General features: G+C 37.5%; 1 protein-coding gene across 2 annotated transcripts in view; it reads right to left on the reverse strand.

Moving 5' to 3' along the window:
- BTBD9 (BTB domain containing 9) overlaps window positions 1–17,006 on the reverse strand; it is a 410,407-nt gene that overhangs the window by 368,233 nt on the left and 25,168 nt on the right. For both annotated transcript variants that reach the window (XM_055330427.1, XM_055330425.1), the window contains exon 2: window positions 458–669. In XM_055330427.1, the coding sequence (XP_055186402.1) occupies window positions 458–642 (185 nt within the window). In that variant the 5' untranslated portion in view covers window positions 643–669. The remainder of the gene's footprint in view (window positions 1–457; window positions 670–17,006) is intronic.

Consider the following 17,006-nt stretch of genomic DNA (forward strand, 5'->3'; position numbering starts at 1 on the left):
CCAAACTGCCATCTCAGAAGAGAGATCCATTGGGTTACCTACAGGTCCTGGGCCTCAGTGGTCTGAAACTAACAGGTATACATGTTCATTAGCAACAGGAAGCCTAACAACCAGTAAATCAGCTTAAATTCCATCAGTCATCAGCTGTGAAAAGCAGATGAGGTCCACAAAGACTCAGCCTGAGAGATATGCTTGAGACTCTGAAAAAGGGTTGATGAGGGACAGTGGAGTATGGGAAGCCTTCTTATCCTCTGGTTCTCAGATGGCTCCTGAAGGAAAAGGTGTTGTTGTTTGTTGTTGTTTTTTAAACTAACAAAAAGTCTACAGAGATGGAATTCTTATAGAAGTTGAATTCAAAGTTTGCAAGTTTCATTATGCTTTGTTACATATTCTTCATAGAGGAGAAAATACCAGTGTTTTCCACAAGTTACTTGAATCTTCAAAAATATACACTTACCGAAAATACTGGCACCTCGCTGCTAAAATTACCCTGTGGGCAGGAAAACGTTTCTTTTCCACAACAAATGTGACGTCACCATACTCCTCCCCAATCAGCAAGGCACCAATATGTTCAGACAAAATGTGCACATGGTCAATTTCCCCCACTGCAGTAAAGGGGCGAAGAGGGTGGCTGTTGCTCATCTTGTAGAATAGGTGATAGTCGTTGATCTATTATATAAAGAAGGGATAAGAATTAGTCAGGGGAGGGCAGTACACTTAGAAAATCACATACCATAAACATAGCTAAGTAAGAATTTAAAGTACTTTCAAACAAATCACATGAGAGAGATTTCATCATTACTGGTATTTCTATCAACCAATTTATTCTGGGAAGCAATTCAGCCTGACTCCATGAACTACAGTGCTACCTTCAGTGTTTTATCACACTAGGTTTTAAACAAAAATGCCAAGAAACAGCACTTGGGGCCATCATATTCTAGAACTGTGAAAAAAAAATTCAACAACCAGAACTCCTTTTGTAGCACATATCTATTTAATGAAGTTGGGTATAACTAACTGTACCCAGAAGGAGAGTCATTTGGACATAGATCTAGACCTAAATCATAAGCAGAATAAACTAAATCATCAGATTCCAAATACCTTCAGAGGTTTTGGTCTGAAAATATCTTAAATATTTTATTTAAAAAATTAATAATCTTCTAGAATCATAGAAATAGCCTGACATTTATTAATGAAATCTTAACCCCCTTCAAAAAAAAAACAAAACAATATTTTTCTCAAGACTGTAACTTCTAGTACAAACTTGCAGCTCTGATAGGAGGTTGCCTGTGCTTACCAGAACATTGTTACATTTAATCTCATTTACAGGCACTTCCTTACTTTTGTAGGCAGTGCTTTTCTACAGATGTAACTAGGAGCCAAAAGGTTAAAACTTGATTAACAGTCATATGTTAGAAAGGGGAGTTATGTCCTTTGAAAGCTAAATGTGCTTATATTCTTCAATCTCTCTAATATTTGCAGGTAAGGGTTTTCCAAGGGTAAATAAATAAGTAAGAGCCTTCACTGGCATTCAGGTGCCCCAGGTGAAGATGTAGCTGACAGCTACCCCTCTACTGCACCAGAGACTAGGGGCAATTGAAACAGATGTGCCTTCTTCACTAGATCTTCACACCTTCCTCAACTCTCCACTTTGACCAGGAGTAAAGGTTAAACTACTCTTCATTTTTAAACTTCCATATCTAGATCCATTATTAGCAAGGTATAGAAAAAGTGGTCTTTATACCCAGAAACTGCAGTGAAAAATCCTCACCGTCCAGGATCTCCAGTTACTTGCTACTCCAGTTACTTCCTCTACCCCCAACAGAGAGCAACAGTAAGGACTGTGACATAGAGGAACATGGAGGTTGAGTCAGGCAAGATAAGTGGACAAGCTCCGGCCCTCTATAGTAGGAGCATCAAAAGGATCCAGCATACCCCCCTAATTGCCAAGCAAATCCCTCTTCTTCAAGTACAAACTCCATTTGAAAGCCTTAACATGCATGATTTGATTGTTTAATGTATGACACAACAGTCTAATATAGGAGTTGGTAAACTTTCTGCAAAGGGTCAGATAGTAAATATTTTAGGCTTTACAAGCAATATGGTCTCTGTATAAAACACTGGAGCCAAAAACAGCCATAGACAATAAGTAAATGAATGAGCCCATGGCTATGTTCCAGTAAAACTATTTACTGAAAAGGGGCAGATTTAACTGTAGTTTGCCAAACTCTGCTCTAACACATGATCAAGACTGGCTATACTCTAGATAAAGGATCAGACTGTTTCTGGTTTTTGTTTTCTGGATGTGTTACCCACTTGATGTTCAAAATAACACGGTCATTTTCTGTGTCAGTCACGAAACTCTAAAATCTACTGGTACCTGACTTCAAAACCTCACTCCTCTTCAACCTGAACTCTCACATCACTGCCATATTTCACTGATGGTGTATGGCTCTAACAAAATAGACTCTTTCCTTGCCTCAACAAATGCAATGCATATACCCAGTGAATATATTCTCTGGCATAATATTCACTTAAAATTTTATCCAGGTCATAGGTGAGATGAAACGATTCTTGATAAGAAATTATTGATTTTTGGTTAACTAGCTCAAAGGTAAATTTATAAGTCTTCAACTGATACATAATAAACATCAATACTATATTTAGAAATATCTACCTTAATAGGTTCTCCAGATCTGTACCTCTTAATACATACAACTTCATTTTGCTGAATTTACATTTTAATCATGCTTTTCCAACTGAAGACATAAAGTGAATATTGCCAGGTATAGAAAACAGCCACTTACTATGGATTAAATAAAATTTTTATTTGCATATAAAATAATTTTAATTAGACCACTGACTGTCAATGAGCTTACACACATTGGAATTGTATGGGAGCTTTAACAAAGGGGTTGAAAAGGATGCTTCCACCCCACATCAGAAACTATGATTTAGTTGGCCTGAAATATTAATCACTCTCCTGAAGTGATTCTAACCAGCAGGCTGAAAAGGAGCCTCTGGTTTAGACTCTCTTGTTGTAGGGTCACATACCTTACTCGGGTGCACAAAAATACCCAAAATATCCACTGAGAAAATTCACGGAGAATTTGATTCCATTTTGAATCTTACTGCAAAGATGTAAATAGTGCCAACAAAATTACCAATGTTACATCTTATAAACAGAAAACATCTGAAAATATTTTTGCCCAATGCCCTGACTTAAGCGCGAAGTAATTAATAGCTTGGGTCTACCTAATTGCATTTTAAGAAGCATATTTTAGAAACACACATCTACAAAGTTAATTTTTTTAAACTTCCAATTTAAATGTGATAAATAAAATTGGAAAAAAATGTTAAAGTTCATTGAAGTAAACTGCTTATTGACTTGTTTCTTCTTAAGCTTTAAAACTTATTCTGCCACTGTCAACATATGTGATCCTTGACAAATTTTCTAACTTACATGAGATTGTTTCCACATCTGTAATGATATGGTTATAGATTCTTTTTAAAGTTATATTTTATAACTCTGCCACTGTCTTTTAATATCACTGTTTTGGCCTGACATATGAAATGAACTCTCACGACTCAGCATATGATTATACTCATGACTGTGATTTTTTACAGCCAAAGAACAGAAAGCAAAATTAGCAAAGTTTTTGAAAAAGTACATGAGGCAGAGTCTGAGAACCAGACATAAGCTGCCACAGGTCCTCTCCCAGTGGAACTACCTGTTAGAGACTCACTGCCCTGGGTATTTATAATGCGTACTATTCCAATAAGTAGCCCCTGTCTGGCATGTATTCAAATTCCAGACTCCCACAAGGAAAGTAGTGTTCAACATAAACTATATTGTGTGTACAAACTGCTTAAGTGAGCCACTTTTATCAATTGATGGCAGGAACCCTTCTAAAATCTAAGTTTCCATCTAGATGCCAGAGAAGGGCCAACCTTATAAGCAGACTTCCTAAAGATAGCAGTTCGGTCCTATGTTAGCCATTTCTGTACAGTTCAACTAGAGGATCTAATAATGTTAGCAAAAGCACTGAAAACAAGGAGCCTAAAAGTCTATCTGATGTACTTATTTAATCTTTGGTTTGGATTGGAGAGAGGAATATCAAGAAAATAGCCTACCCTACTTGCCCAAATGTATTCCTGACCCCTGACCTCCCATTGTGCCAGAAGCAAATAGTTTTAGGGACGGGTTTCTTCAAAATTTCAAGGATAAATCCAATGTTATTTAAACAATTCCTGTGCATATGGGAAGTAGTTTTCTGCTGCTTATGAAGCAATTTTAACCCTGACAGCAAGATGCCCATACCCACACTCTCAAAAACCAGCATAAATAACAAAAAACCTATGTAAAATATTGAAAAACAGAATTAAGCAGGATTCATGACACAGTGGGTCAATTACAAGAAGGACAGATGAATATTAGGAAAAATAAGTCATCAAAAGGTCAGAGTGGAAAAAAATCCTAAAATCATAATAAAATTAGCTCAATAAAAGCTAAAATATCCTTTTAAACAATCACTACTAAGTTTATTTTTAAAAACTTCTAAGTGAATAGGAATAAAAGGATATTTTCTTTTATTAGGATACTAATACATCCTTAACTTGATAACTACATGTATATACATATGTAGCCTAACTGTAACAGATATAAGCTTTTGGTTAATAAAACACCAGAAACATTCCTAGGAAATTCAGAAATAAGGCAAGGATATCTGCTCTTATCACTATTAACACTTTTCAGAAACAAAAGAAAATGAAATTAATTGAACCAAGTTAAAGATAAATGGATTAGAAAACAAAGAGGCAACATAATCACTATTGCAGATAATCTCATTGCCCATTTGAAAAATTGCAGATGATCTCATTGCCCATTTGAAAAATCCATGAGAATCAACTGAAAAAATATGAGAAAATAAGGGAGGTTCACTAAGGTGATCTCATAATATTATTATAAGAAAATATATAGTACTCTTGCATCCCAAAAACCAGCAGGTAGAAAATATGAATAAAAAGATTTGCAATTTATAATTGCAAAGCACAGGAATAAACTCATGGAAAAGGTAAAGGAAATTATCAAAGTCCATTGAAGAATTTAAGAGAAATAAATGAAGACATATACATTGTTTGGACACAAAAAGATCTAATGTTTAAAGAGATCAATCATCCCTAAATCAGTGTACAAAAAAAGTATATTCAATATTTTATTGTACTTTAAATGTTTTGAAACTGCAAAATTCAAGAAAACATTCTTGGTAGGGGTAACAGTTAAAAATTTGACAAATGGGCACACATAAAAAATTGAGAATGAGGGCAGCCGGGGTGGCTCAGCGGTTTAGCGCCACCTTCAACCCAGGGCCTGATCCGGAGACCTGGGATCAAATCCTGTGTCGGGCTCTCTGCATGGAGCCTGCTCCTCCCTCTGCCTGTGTCTCTGCCTCTCTCTCTCTCATGAATAAATAAAAAAAATCTTTAAAAAAAATTGAGAATGAGTATTGAGATTTTTATATTTATCCAGAAGCGTTTTAAGTTGAAAAACACAGTACTAATTAATATAGGAATTAAAAGTAATCCTAATCACAATCAAAACAGCGTTTTTAAATTAAATTGGGATAAAGGAATTCATCTGGAAGAATAAATATGTAATTTGGTATATGTTGTAGGAAAAAAAAAGAACAGTGGGGAACCAGCTTAGTGGATGAGAAAGCAAATCATAAATTAAATCAATTAGAACAATGTCATATTAGAAAGACAGATCATTGGAACATATCAGTCCAGAAATAAGCCCAAATACTATATATCATATATATATATTATATATATAAATATATTAGTATATATAATATATAATATATATTAAAGCATTTTCAATTCAGTGGGAGAAAATATAGAAATTTTTTTGGAATTTTTTTCAATAAAAGAAGTTGGCTAACTATTTTTTAAAAAGTAATCAGGATATTCACACAAGAACACAAAATAAAATATATAATGATAGCAACCTCAATATTTTCTGTAACAGTAAAAAAACTGGAAAAAGCTTTACTGCTCATTTAAAGGTAACTGGATAAATAATGGCAAATCTATATAGTGGAATATTATATAATGATTTAAAAAGAATAAATTTAGATACTACTGACACTGAAAACATCTAAAATATATGTATCAACATGGAAAAATGTATTTACATGGAAAAAATGTTGCATAGAAAAACTGCAAAACAGTATTATAGTAAAATGTTATTTTGTTAAATACATTTTTAAACAGCAAACATCAAACTGTTAACAAGGGTTATCCCAATGAATCAAGGTTGTGGGAATATTTTCTATAGCACTACATATTTTTGTAATGTTTAAAATTTTGTAAGCACGTTTTATTTATAATAAAACTTTATACAAATATTCTAATAACCTTGGCCACTAAAATTACAAAATAAATTAGTTTATGTATGAGATAGCAAGTGTTTTAATTTGCCACAACCAGAAGTACCTGATTTAGTGACTAAGAACAGTAAGCAGAGGGACTATATATTATCTCCGCAGATGAAAATTAATTAACAACTTGAAGACAAGGACAAAAAGTTCATTACACCAAGACAGGCATTACACTAAGGCAGGAATGAATATCAGATACCTCAGCAGCATGGCCTACTAGGACACCCTTATCTGATACATCCCAACTAAAAGATCTTCACCTTAGAGATTTTCAGTGTGACATTTTCTAGACTTAAGGCGTATTTTTTTTCACATGCAAACACAGTGCTCTGAGATTTGCTCCTGTTGACAGCCTGAGTCTAAATTTGCTGATGTTCACAGGAGACAGCAAGAGTAATCTATTCACTCAAGCTATACTTTCAAGGTGGGAGGAAGGAGAATAGGAAGGCAGAAGGAACAAGGGACCTACTGGAAGAGAGGGCAAGAGTATCACCACCAGGAAATGGCACCATTCATGATAGCATATTGTATCATTAGGTGAGGGTTCTGGGACTCTATGGCTTTATTTACCTAGGATGGTGGTACAGAAACTATCTCTTTCACAGTTGGGTCAATTTCACGGGTTCAAATGCATTTCAAGAAAAAAATGACTAAAGCCACAGTACTAAAATTCTGAGGGTTGTTGGCTATTTACTATGCAATAAGACACCCATACCCATTGTTCTAGCCGAAATAATAAACAATGTCCATCAATAAAGCGAGACTACCATATGCAGTTTATAATGTTGTAATATTATAAGTACCTCTTAAGGAGTTTGAAAAAACCAAGTTGACCTAAATATCAATTTCCTTATTTAAAGCTCATTTCTGGCAGAACTGTTTACAAACCCTGCTTCAAGAGAGCTTTCCACATTTTTTAAAGTTCATTCTCCAGTGTGTAATCAGGAAATAGACAAAGAGCAAAGTTCTACCAGGGGAAGATGCCAATGAGTCCTTGAATGCTGTATAAATCTCCCCTGGGAAGCCTTCTCTGACCCGCCTATATCCTGACTGAAAGGCCTTTATGGGTAAAAAGACCTTCTGCTTTTTAATTGCAAAATATAAATGATCTTTCTCTTGAGGAAAGCTATGGCATTTACAAGCATATGGTTTAGCAATTTCTTTCTGCTCTTGGTACCCATGTGATGTGTAATTTGAAGTAGTATTCCTTAAACTTTAAATTAATATCGCCTGGGGAGATTAAAGGATACCTTGTCTGCAACTTAAACACTCTCAAAAAAATCACTTTCTACTTTCTCATGGGAAGGATACTTCACTTCTTTTGATATATACTCTACCCTTGTCATCCAAAAGTTTGAATAAACAGGTGTGCAGTGACCACACTGGTAGGTGTAACCTTGGTCCTGTGTTCTGCAAGTCTACTTTTAAACCTTGCGGAGGAGTCCTGTCACGGGGGCAGTAAAGGGCCACAGTGAAAAACATGGCCGTAGTTCACAGGCATTTTCTGGCATTAGGATTCCCCAAATGTCTTTCCCTGGGAAAGATGAAATGATTTACAATGTCCAGTTTCGTTCCAAATTCTTGTCACTCTATGATTTTATAAGTTTGTAAATAAATGTTTATAGATATGCATAGCTTGGAACACTTTTAAATAACTGTATCATAACAAAAACATTTGACAAGATTATTTGATTCCATTTGGCAATTACCACATTGATTTTCTACTTCTTTGTCAAGGGACAAACTGGTTTCTAAATTTGTATGCAATTCATCTGATAAAAGATTTGTTGAGGAAAAAAAAAAAGATTTACTGAGCTGTCTTCTGTGATACAGGCCCAGTGCTAAGTGATAGCAACACAAAGATTAATAAAAGATAAAGTTACTACCTTTGAAGAACTCACTGTCTACTGAGAAAGCTAGGACTAGATGACAATGTCAATTCTAGAACTAGTAAGCCATAATTTTATGATTTTTAGAAAGCAAAATACAGTTATCTTCTCTAAGTACCATACTAAAGCTATAACTAGGAAGCCCCAGTGGCTCAGTGGTTTAGTGCCGCCTTCAGCCCAGGGCGTGATCCTGGAGACCCGGGATCGAGTCCCGCATCAGGCTCCCTGCGTGGAGTCTGCTTCTCCCTCTGCCTGCATCTCTGCCTCTCTCTCTCTCTCTCTCTCTCTCTCTCTCTCTCTCTCTCTCTCTCATAAGTAAATAAAATCTTTAAAAAATAAAAAATAAAAAAGTAAAGCTATAACTATGCTGAACAGATTATTAAATGAACAGAAACTCAGAAAATTATGTTACACTCTTATATCAGAATAAAAGTTAATATTCTAACAGTTGGCTACTTATTCTCCAAAATGGGATGCTCTCATGCCAGAATGATTACAATACAAGCCATAGGAATTTGGTGAGAAAACCTTAACACTCTGTTGGCATGTATTTTTAATGTAGAAAAATGAGGGGAGAAATTAAGCTTTAGCAATATTTAGTAAGTGGATGGATGCTGCCTCCTCTCATGATCTGTATATCAAAAAAGTCACTTGCGTCATAAAATAAATGTCTAGGGAATTCCACAAAGAGGCAGGACTCAAGGAAGTGTTCTCATTTGTTCAAGGACGTATTAGGTTTACCTGTGTCTGCTTATGTGAATTTTCTAAATTTTACCTGACCTTAAATTATTGCTCACAAGATGACAAGTGGACTAAAAACAGTTCCTTCAAGGAAACCACTGATAGAAGATAATGTAACATTGCCAAAATAAGGAGACAAATAAATAGCCATTATGAGAACTCCACTCCTAGTAATTAGATTTTATAAGAAGGTGACCCCTGCCAATGTTAGTCCTACAGATCTAATGCATACTACCGTGAATATAGACAACAATAGTATATTATAATCATCAAACTTGCCAGAAGATTAAATTTTAATTATTTCAACCACTAAAAAGAAATGCTGGGCAGCCCAGGTGGCTCAGTGGTTTAGTGCCACCTTCTGCTCAGGGTGTGATCCTGGAGACCCAGGATCAAGTCCCACGTCAGGCTCCCTGCATGGAGCCTGCTTCTCCCTCTGCCTGTGTCTCTGCCTCTCTGTGTCTCTCATAAATAAATAAACAAAACAATCTTTAAAAAAATGCTAAATATGTAACATGATAAAGGTGGTAATTATGGCTACAATGGCAATCATATTACATTATATAAATGTACCAAATTAACATGTTATATACTTTAAATCTGTTATATGTCAAGTATATTGCAGTAAAAATGACCCCCAAGTTTGAAATAATCAAGATAACTTGAAATATACACTATAATTAACAATGAACCTCCATATAAAAGGCATTGAATAAATAAATATTGGTTGAATGTTTTAACTCAAAAAGAAGCTTAAAACAAAACTACAATTTAGTAGCAAATTAACCATTTTGCAGGAGGACACAGAAAGGACCTTTCACCTAATAATAATGCTATCTACAGAGGACTATAAACCAGGCAGAGTCCTAAGCATTTTACACACAACATCTTATCTAATATTCAAATAACTGGCTTGGGAAGGTACTGTTTTTTATCCTACTTTACAGATAGGAAATTGAGACACAGACAAGATTAGGCACTTGTCCAAGGACACAAACAGTAAATAGCAGATCCAAACCAAGGTTTATCAAACTCCTGAATGTAGAAGAGCTATGCCACAGTGACATGGGAGAAATCAGAAATGATTCTCACTTTGAGTCCTGTCAACTACCTCCTCTGACCAGTTCTCAAACTTTTTAAAGATACCCTATTCAGAGTGGGTAGAATATGTCATGGGTGATAAGAATGAAGTGTCCCTTTTCAAGTCAACTTTTGGAGATTACATATACATAAGCTTTAATGATATAGGAAGAAGAATTCAGACTTTAGTCGCAACATTGTTAAATTCTAGTTACTGAAAAACTACAGACCAAGACTAATGTTTTTTGTTTTTTGTTTTTTGTTTTTTACCAAGACTATTGTTAATACAAATATGCATCCATATACACTCTGGGGTGAAGTAAAAACCTGTAACAAACTAAACTGATGATACAACTGAACAGTAATTTAGACTTAAAAAAAAAAAGCAAGTATAAAAACAACTGTGGGGGGGGAGGGGCAAGATGGCGGAAGAGCAGGGTCCCCAGGTCACCTGTCCCCACCAAATTACCTAGATAACCTTCAAACCATCCTGAAAATCTACGAATTCGGCCTGAGACGTAAAGAGAGACCAGCTGGACCGCTACAGTGAGAAGAGTCCGCGCTTCTATCAAGGTAGGAAGACGGGGAAAGAGAAATAAAGGAACAAAAGGCCTCCGAGGGGGAGGGGCCCCGCGAGGAGCCGGGCTGAGGCCAGGGCGAGTGTCCCCAGGACCGGAGAGCCCCGTCCCGGAGGAGCAGGAGCTGCACCAACCTTCCCGGGCGGGCGGAAAGGGGCTCGCAGGGAGTTGGAGCAGGACCCAGGAGGGCGGGGATGCCCTCGGGCTCCCGGGGACACTAACAGACACCTGCGCCCCGGGAGAGTGCGCCGAGCTCCCTAAGGGCTGCAGCGCGCACGGCGGGACCGACCGGAGCAGCTCGGAGGGGCTCGGGAGCGGCTCCAGGGAGGGGGCTGCAGGGCGGGAGCGCGAATCCCACAGCGCAGGCCCCGGAGCACAGGGCGCCGGGACACAGCCCAGGATCCGGCCTCCCCCGGGACAGGCAGAGGCCGGGAGGGCCCGAGACAGCGAGGACAGACGCTCCTGCCCCGAGCTGAGCAGATCAGCGGCCCCGCCCCGGAGCCTCCAGGCCCTGCGGACGGAGAACCGAGAGCCCCGAGCCCCGTAGTTCCTGCGGAGGCTGAATCCAGGCTTCCAGAGTTGCCATAGCAACTGCGGCTGATCCTCCTGGGGCCCCACGGGGTACACAACCCCCGCTGAGCCCTGCAGCAGGCAGGGGCAGAGCAGCTCCCCCAAGTGCTAACGCCTGAAAATCAGCGCAACAGGCCCCTCCCCCAGAAGACCAGCTAGAGGGACCAGTGATACTCCCCCGTGTTCCAATACAACTTGTTTTTGGCCACTCTGCACTGAGCAAAATGACTAGAAGGAAAACCTCACTTCAAAAGAAAGAATCAGAAACAGCCCTCTCTCCCACAGAGTTACAAAATCTGGATTACACTTCAATGTCAGAAAGCCAATTCAGAAGCACCATTATACAGCTACTGGTGGCTCTAGAAAAAAGCATTAAGGACTCACGAGACTTCATGACTGCAGAATTTAGATCCAATCAGGCAGAAATTAAAAATCAATTGAATGAGATGCAATCCAAACTAGAAGTCCTAACGACGAGGGTTAACGAGGTGGAAGAACGAGTGAGTGACATAGAAGACAAGTTAATGGCAAAGAGGGAAACTGAGGAAAAAAGAGACAATCAATTAAGGGACCATGAAGACAGATTAAGGCAAATAAATGACACTCTAAGGAAGAAAAACCTACGTTTAATTGGGGTTCCCGAGGGCGCCGAAAGGGACAGAGGGCCAGAATATGTATTTGAACAAATCCTAGCTGAAAACTTTCCCAATCTGGGAAGGGAAACAGGCATTCAGATCCAGGAAATAGAGAGATCCCCCCCTAAAATCAATAAAAACCGTTCAACACCTCGACATCTAATAGTGAAGCTTGCAAATTCCAAAGATAAAGAGAAGATCCTTAAAGCAGCAAGAGACAAGAAGTCCCTGACTTTCATGGGGAGGAATATTAGGGTAACAGCAGACCTCTCCACAGAGACGTGGCAGGCCAGAAAGGGCTGGCAGGATATATTCAGGGTCCTAAATGAGAAGAACATGCAACCAAGAATACTTTATCCAGCAAGGCTCTCATTCAAAATGGAAGGAGAGATAAAGAGCTTCCAAGACAGGCAGGAACTGAAAGAATATGTGACCTCCAAACCAGCTCTGCAAGAAATTTTAAGGGGGACTCTTAAAACTCCCCTTTAAGAAGAAGTTCAAGTAACTCTGAACGTGAATGGGCTTAATGACCCCATCAAAAGGCGCAGAGTTTCAGACTGGATAAAAAAACAGGACCCATCTATTTGCTGTCTACAAGAGACTCATTTTAGACAGAAGGACACCTACAACCTGAAAATAAAAAGTTGGAGAACCATTTACCATTCAAATGGTTCTCAAAATATACCCTAAAAACTACAGAACACTTCTGAAAGAAATTGAGGAAGACACAAAGAGATGGAAAAATATTCCATGCTCATGGATTGGCAGAATTAATATTGTGAAAATGTCAATGTTACCCAGGGCAATTTACACGTATAATGCAATCCCTATCAAAATACCATGGACTTTCTTCAGAGACTTAGAACAAATTATTTTAAGATTTGTGTGGAATCAGAAAAGACCCCAAACAGCCAGGGGAATTTTAAAAAAAGAAAACCATATCTGGGGGCATCACAATGCCAGATTTCAGGTTGTACTACAAAGCTGTGTTCATCAAGACAGTGTGGTACTGGCACAAAAACAGACATATAGATCAATGGAACAGAACAGAGAACCCAGAAGTGGACCCTGAACTTTATGCTCAACTAATATACGATAAAGGAGGAAAGACGATCCACTAGAAGAAAGACAGTCTCTTCAATAAATGGTGCTGGGAAAATTGGACATCCACATGCAGAAGAATGAAACTGGACCACTCTCTTGCACCATACACAAAGATAAACTCAAAATAGATGAAAGATCTAAATGTGAGACAAGATTCCATCAAAATCCCAGAGAAGAACTCAGGCAACACCCTTTTTGAACTTGGCCACAGTAACCGGAGAAGGACAAACAGTGTATGTTCTCATTCATTTGGGGAATATGAATAATAGCGAAAGGGAATATAAGGGAAGGGAGAAGAAATGTGTGGGAAATATCAGAAAGGGAGACAGAACATAAAGACTTCTAACTCTGGGAAATGAACTAGGGGTGGTGGAGGGGGAGGAGGGTGGGGGGTGGGGGTGAATGGGTGATGGGCACTGAGGGGTACACTTGACGGGATGAGCACTGGGTGTTATTCTGTATGTTGGTAAATTGAACACCAATAAAAATTAATCTATAAAAAAAAAAAAAAAAAAAAAAAAAAAAAAAAAAAAACAACTGTGGGGATCCCTGGGTGGCGCAGCGGTTTGGCGCCTGCCTTTGGCCCAGGGCGTGATCCTGGAGACCCGGGATCGGATCCCACATCGGGCTCCCGGTGCATGGAGCCTGCTTCTCCCTCTGCCTATGTCTCTGCCTCTCTCTCTCTCACTGTGTGCCTATCATAAATAAACAATAAATAAAAAATTAAAAAATAAAAAAAAAATAAAAAAATAAAAACAACTGTGAAAAGCACAACCAATTCAATGTACACTGATAATATGTATCTTCCTGAAGACGTAAAATAATTCTAACTTATGTGTGTTTATATCTGAAACAGGAGCTTTACAATGTTTTACAGGCTCCATAGTGGCCAGAATTATTAGCAGAACATCTAATTGTATACCTGAAACTAATACTGTATGTTAATTATACTTAAAAATATTTTTTAAAATTTTACGGGTGTCTGAGTGGCTAAGTTGGTTAAGGGTCTGTCTTTGGCTCAGGTCATGATCTCAGGGTGCTGGGATCAAGCCATGTTGGGCTCTGCCCAGCAGAAAGTCTGCTTCTCCCTCTACCCCTCTCCCACTTGTGCATCCATGCATAGGCTGGCTCTCTCAAAAAAATAAAATCTTTTAAAAAATAATAAATAAATAAATTTAGAAGATAGCAACATCACATACATATCATTTATTCAGATACATATTAAAATACTGCTAACATTTTTTTAAAAATAGAATCCTTTATAAACTCTAGTACTATGCTAATGTAGATTTATGAATGCCACATTTTACATACCCTTAATGCTTCACTTGGTTAGTTTTTAATAAGTAGCCAAAGGATATATATAAATGAAAGACTATGAGATCAACGGACACTTGCCAATATTTTCTGATCAGGGCTCACCAGTGGCCTTGGGCCATCTTTTGAGAAGTATTCTCCTAAACCAGGCTTCTGGCTTAGTTTGGCAATGATATCTAATTCTGTGGTGGTTGTGAGAAGCTATCCTATCACTCATTCATGAAATATCTAAGACTCCTGAGGCAAAACAGCCCAGTATGTAATTTGCAATATTAATTTTATTTTCTATTCAATTCAAGCTGTCTTCAGTTTCTATGGATCCAATCTCTAAAACAATCTTTCCAAAAAAAAAAAAAAAAATCTTTCCCAAATACCTGCAAACAAAAGCATTTAAATCAGCTATCCTAGGGGGAAAAAAAAGTATCAAATGGCCCAAGTGTGCTTCCCTCTGTTATGTTTTAAAGTTTCCCCAGATACTGAAATTTGCTGCTTCTTTCTTCCCTGAAAAAAACCTTCTTGAGCTTATGCTTCAGAAAGGCGTTAAGGTGCAGAAACATCAACAGATTTTAGTAATCTAAGTTCTGAATGTTTACCCAAAGACCTGCATTATCCAGTTACCAATCTTCCCTCAGTCTCTCAGCTCATTTTTTCCACTGTTTAAGCCCCTATAATGCAATCTCTACACAATGGGATAACTTTTGGGAATGACAAGTCACAGATTGCAATTCTAAGAAGTAACTATCATTTATAGTTCTCGGAGTTTACGTAACTATCCTTTTCCAGGTTCTCAGCCTTATTGGTCCCAAGTCCATTGAAAACCGCATGAACTGTATGCTGGGAGCAAAAAAAATACATGCACCCAGAGCCAAAAAGCAATGAAAAAGTCACGATGAGTTCAGAGGTTATTAGTTGTAATAATATCTGAAAATACAGGACAAGCCATTTCTGTTTAATTTCTTCAGTGGCAACTTATGGGTATGTAATATTCTTGCCTAGACTTAAATTATACAATATTTTTCTAATTAATAAGCATTATTATAGCATGAACTCCCATTAAAACAGTGGAATAATCAATTGCAACAATCTAATTTCTTTGTAGCAAAGCTACTGTGAACATTTGCATTATCGTCTGTGTAAAGAAAATTGGCTTTTCATTTGTAGATGTTATAAAAACGTTCTACTGTGAATACTTTAACGCAGTTTGTTAAACTCCAATATCCAGGCTATTTTCTATAAATTGTGAATTTTAAAAAAAGATCAAGTCTGAGAAGTTAATTCACCCAAAATCTTGATTTATAAGTTAATTTGTTGCCATTCTAGAACATAATCTAAAGGAAATGTTCACAAATTATACTAATCTTCCTTTTTGTTATCCTTTTCCCTTTAGTTTTATAAGCATTCTTTATTCCTTCAACATAACATTTCCTACTGCAGTGCAAAAATAAATAAATAAAAATAAATAAAAATCAGAGATAACTATCATGTAGATTAGGAGTTACTGGCCAAAATGACAGCCACTGATCCAAATTTGTAACCAAAGTCAAATCTATAGCCACATCTAAAACTATAGTGTAACAATAAGGGAATGAATAGCACATCAAGCAAATAACTTTCATCTTAGCAACAAAAAAACTTAGGCAAAAAGTTCAAGAAGTCCATGCCTCTTAAGATTAGTAAAATGGAGGGATCCCTGGGTGGCGCAGCGGTTTGGCGCCTGCCTTTGGCCCAGGGCGCGATTCTGGAGACCCCAGATCGAATCCCACGTCGGGCTCCCGGTGCATGGAGCCTGCTTCTCCCTCTGCCTATGTCTCTGCCTCTCTCTCTCTCTCTCTCTCTCTGTGTGTGACTATCATAAAATAAATAAAAATTTTAAAAAAATTAAAAAAGATTAGTAAAATGGACATTTCCTTTAAAACTGTCACCCTGTCATGTTCCAATCTTAATTTTACCCCAAATCTTTCAGAAGCCCCTGTGAATAGGCAAATAGGTGGCCTGCCTTTCACCCTCTTCTGGTGCATGTATAAACTTCACTTACACTGTGGGAGAATAAAACCCTTAAAATAAGAGAATAGTGTTATGTTTTTCTCATTCTGTTTTAGAACAAAAACTTTAAAGGGTAGTGTACAGGTCTTCTATATTCTGTGCACTAATACCCCCAAGATGCTACTGAATAATTGATGAGCTTATGATTAGACTGCTATCCTTGGTTTTGAACAACATTCATGGACCAAATTTAATTCACATCTAATATTGCATTCTATGTCTTTTATCATGATCAAAATACGCATCGAGGCTCATCTCTGTTTCTTAGAATTTCATCAGTCGACTCTTTACCTAAAGTCATAATCTTGATATGTGACCAGCTCAGCTACAGCACCAACTTGAGATGTCATTGACACAAATTCTCACAGCCCATCAAGAAAAGATACTAGGACCATGCCTTTATAAGAAAAGTAAGCCTACAAGGCAAGCACCCTAGGAATAAATATTTTTACACAAGAGGAAGAGAATCTATTCATACTTCTTAAGTAGAATATTTCTGAAGTCCCCCCCCCCCAAAAAAGAATATTTCTGAAGGTCATTTCTAAGAGAAAAAAAATTACGACTAATAAAGTTTTTTATGTTAATCTGGATTTCATTTAATCGAAA

The sequence above is a fragment of the Nyctereutes procyonoides genome, unplaced genomic scaffold (assembly GCF_905146905.1).
Source record: "Nyctereutes procyonoides isolate TBG_1078 unplaced genomic scaffold, NYPRO_anot_genome, whole genome shotgun sequence".
In the NCBI taxonomy this organism is placed as follows: domain Eukaryota; kingdom Metazoa; phylum Chordata; class Mammalia; order Carnivora; family Canidae; genus Nyctereutes; species Nyctereutes procyonoides.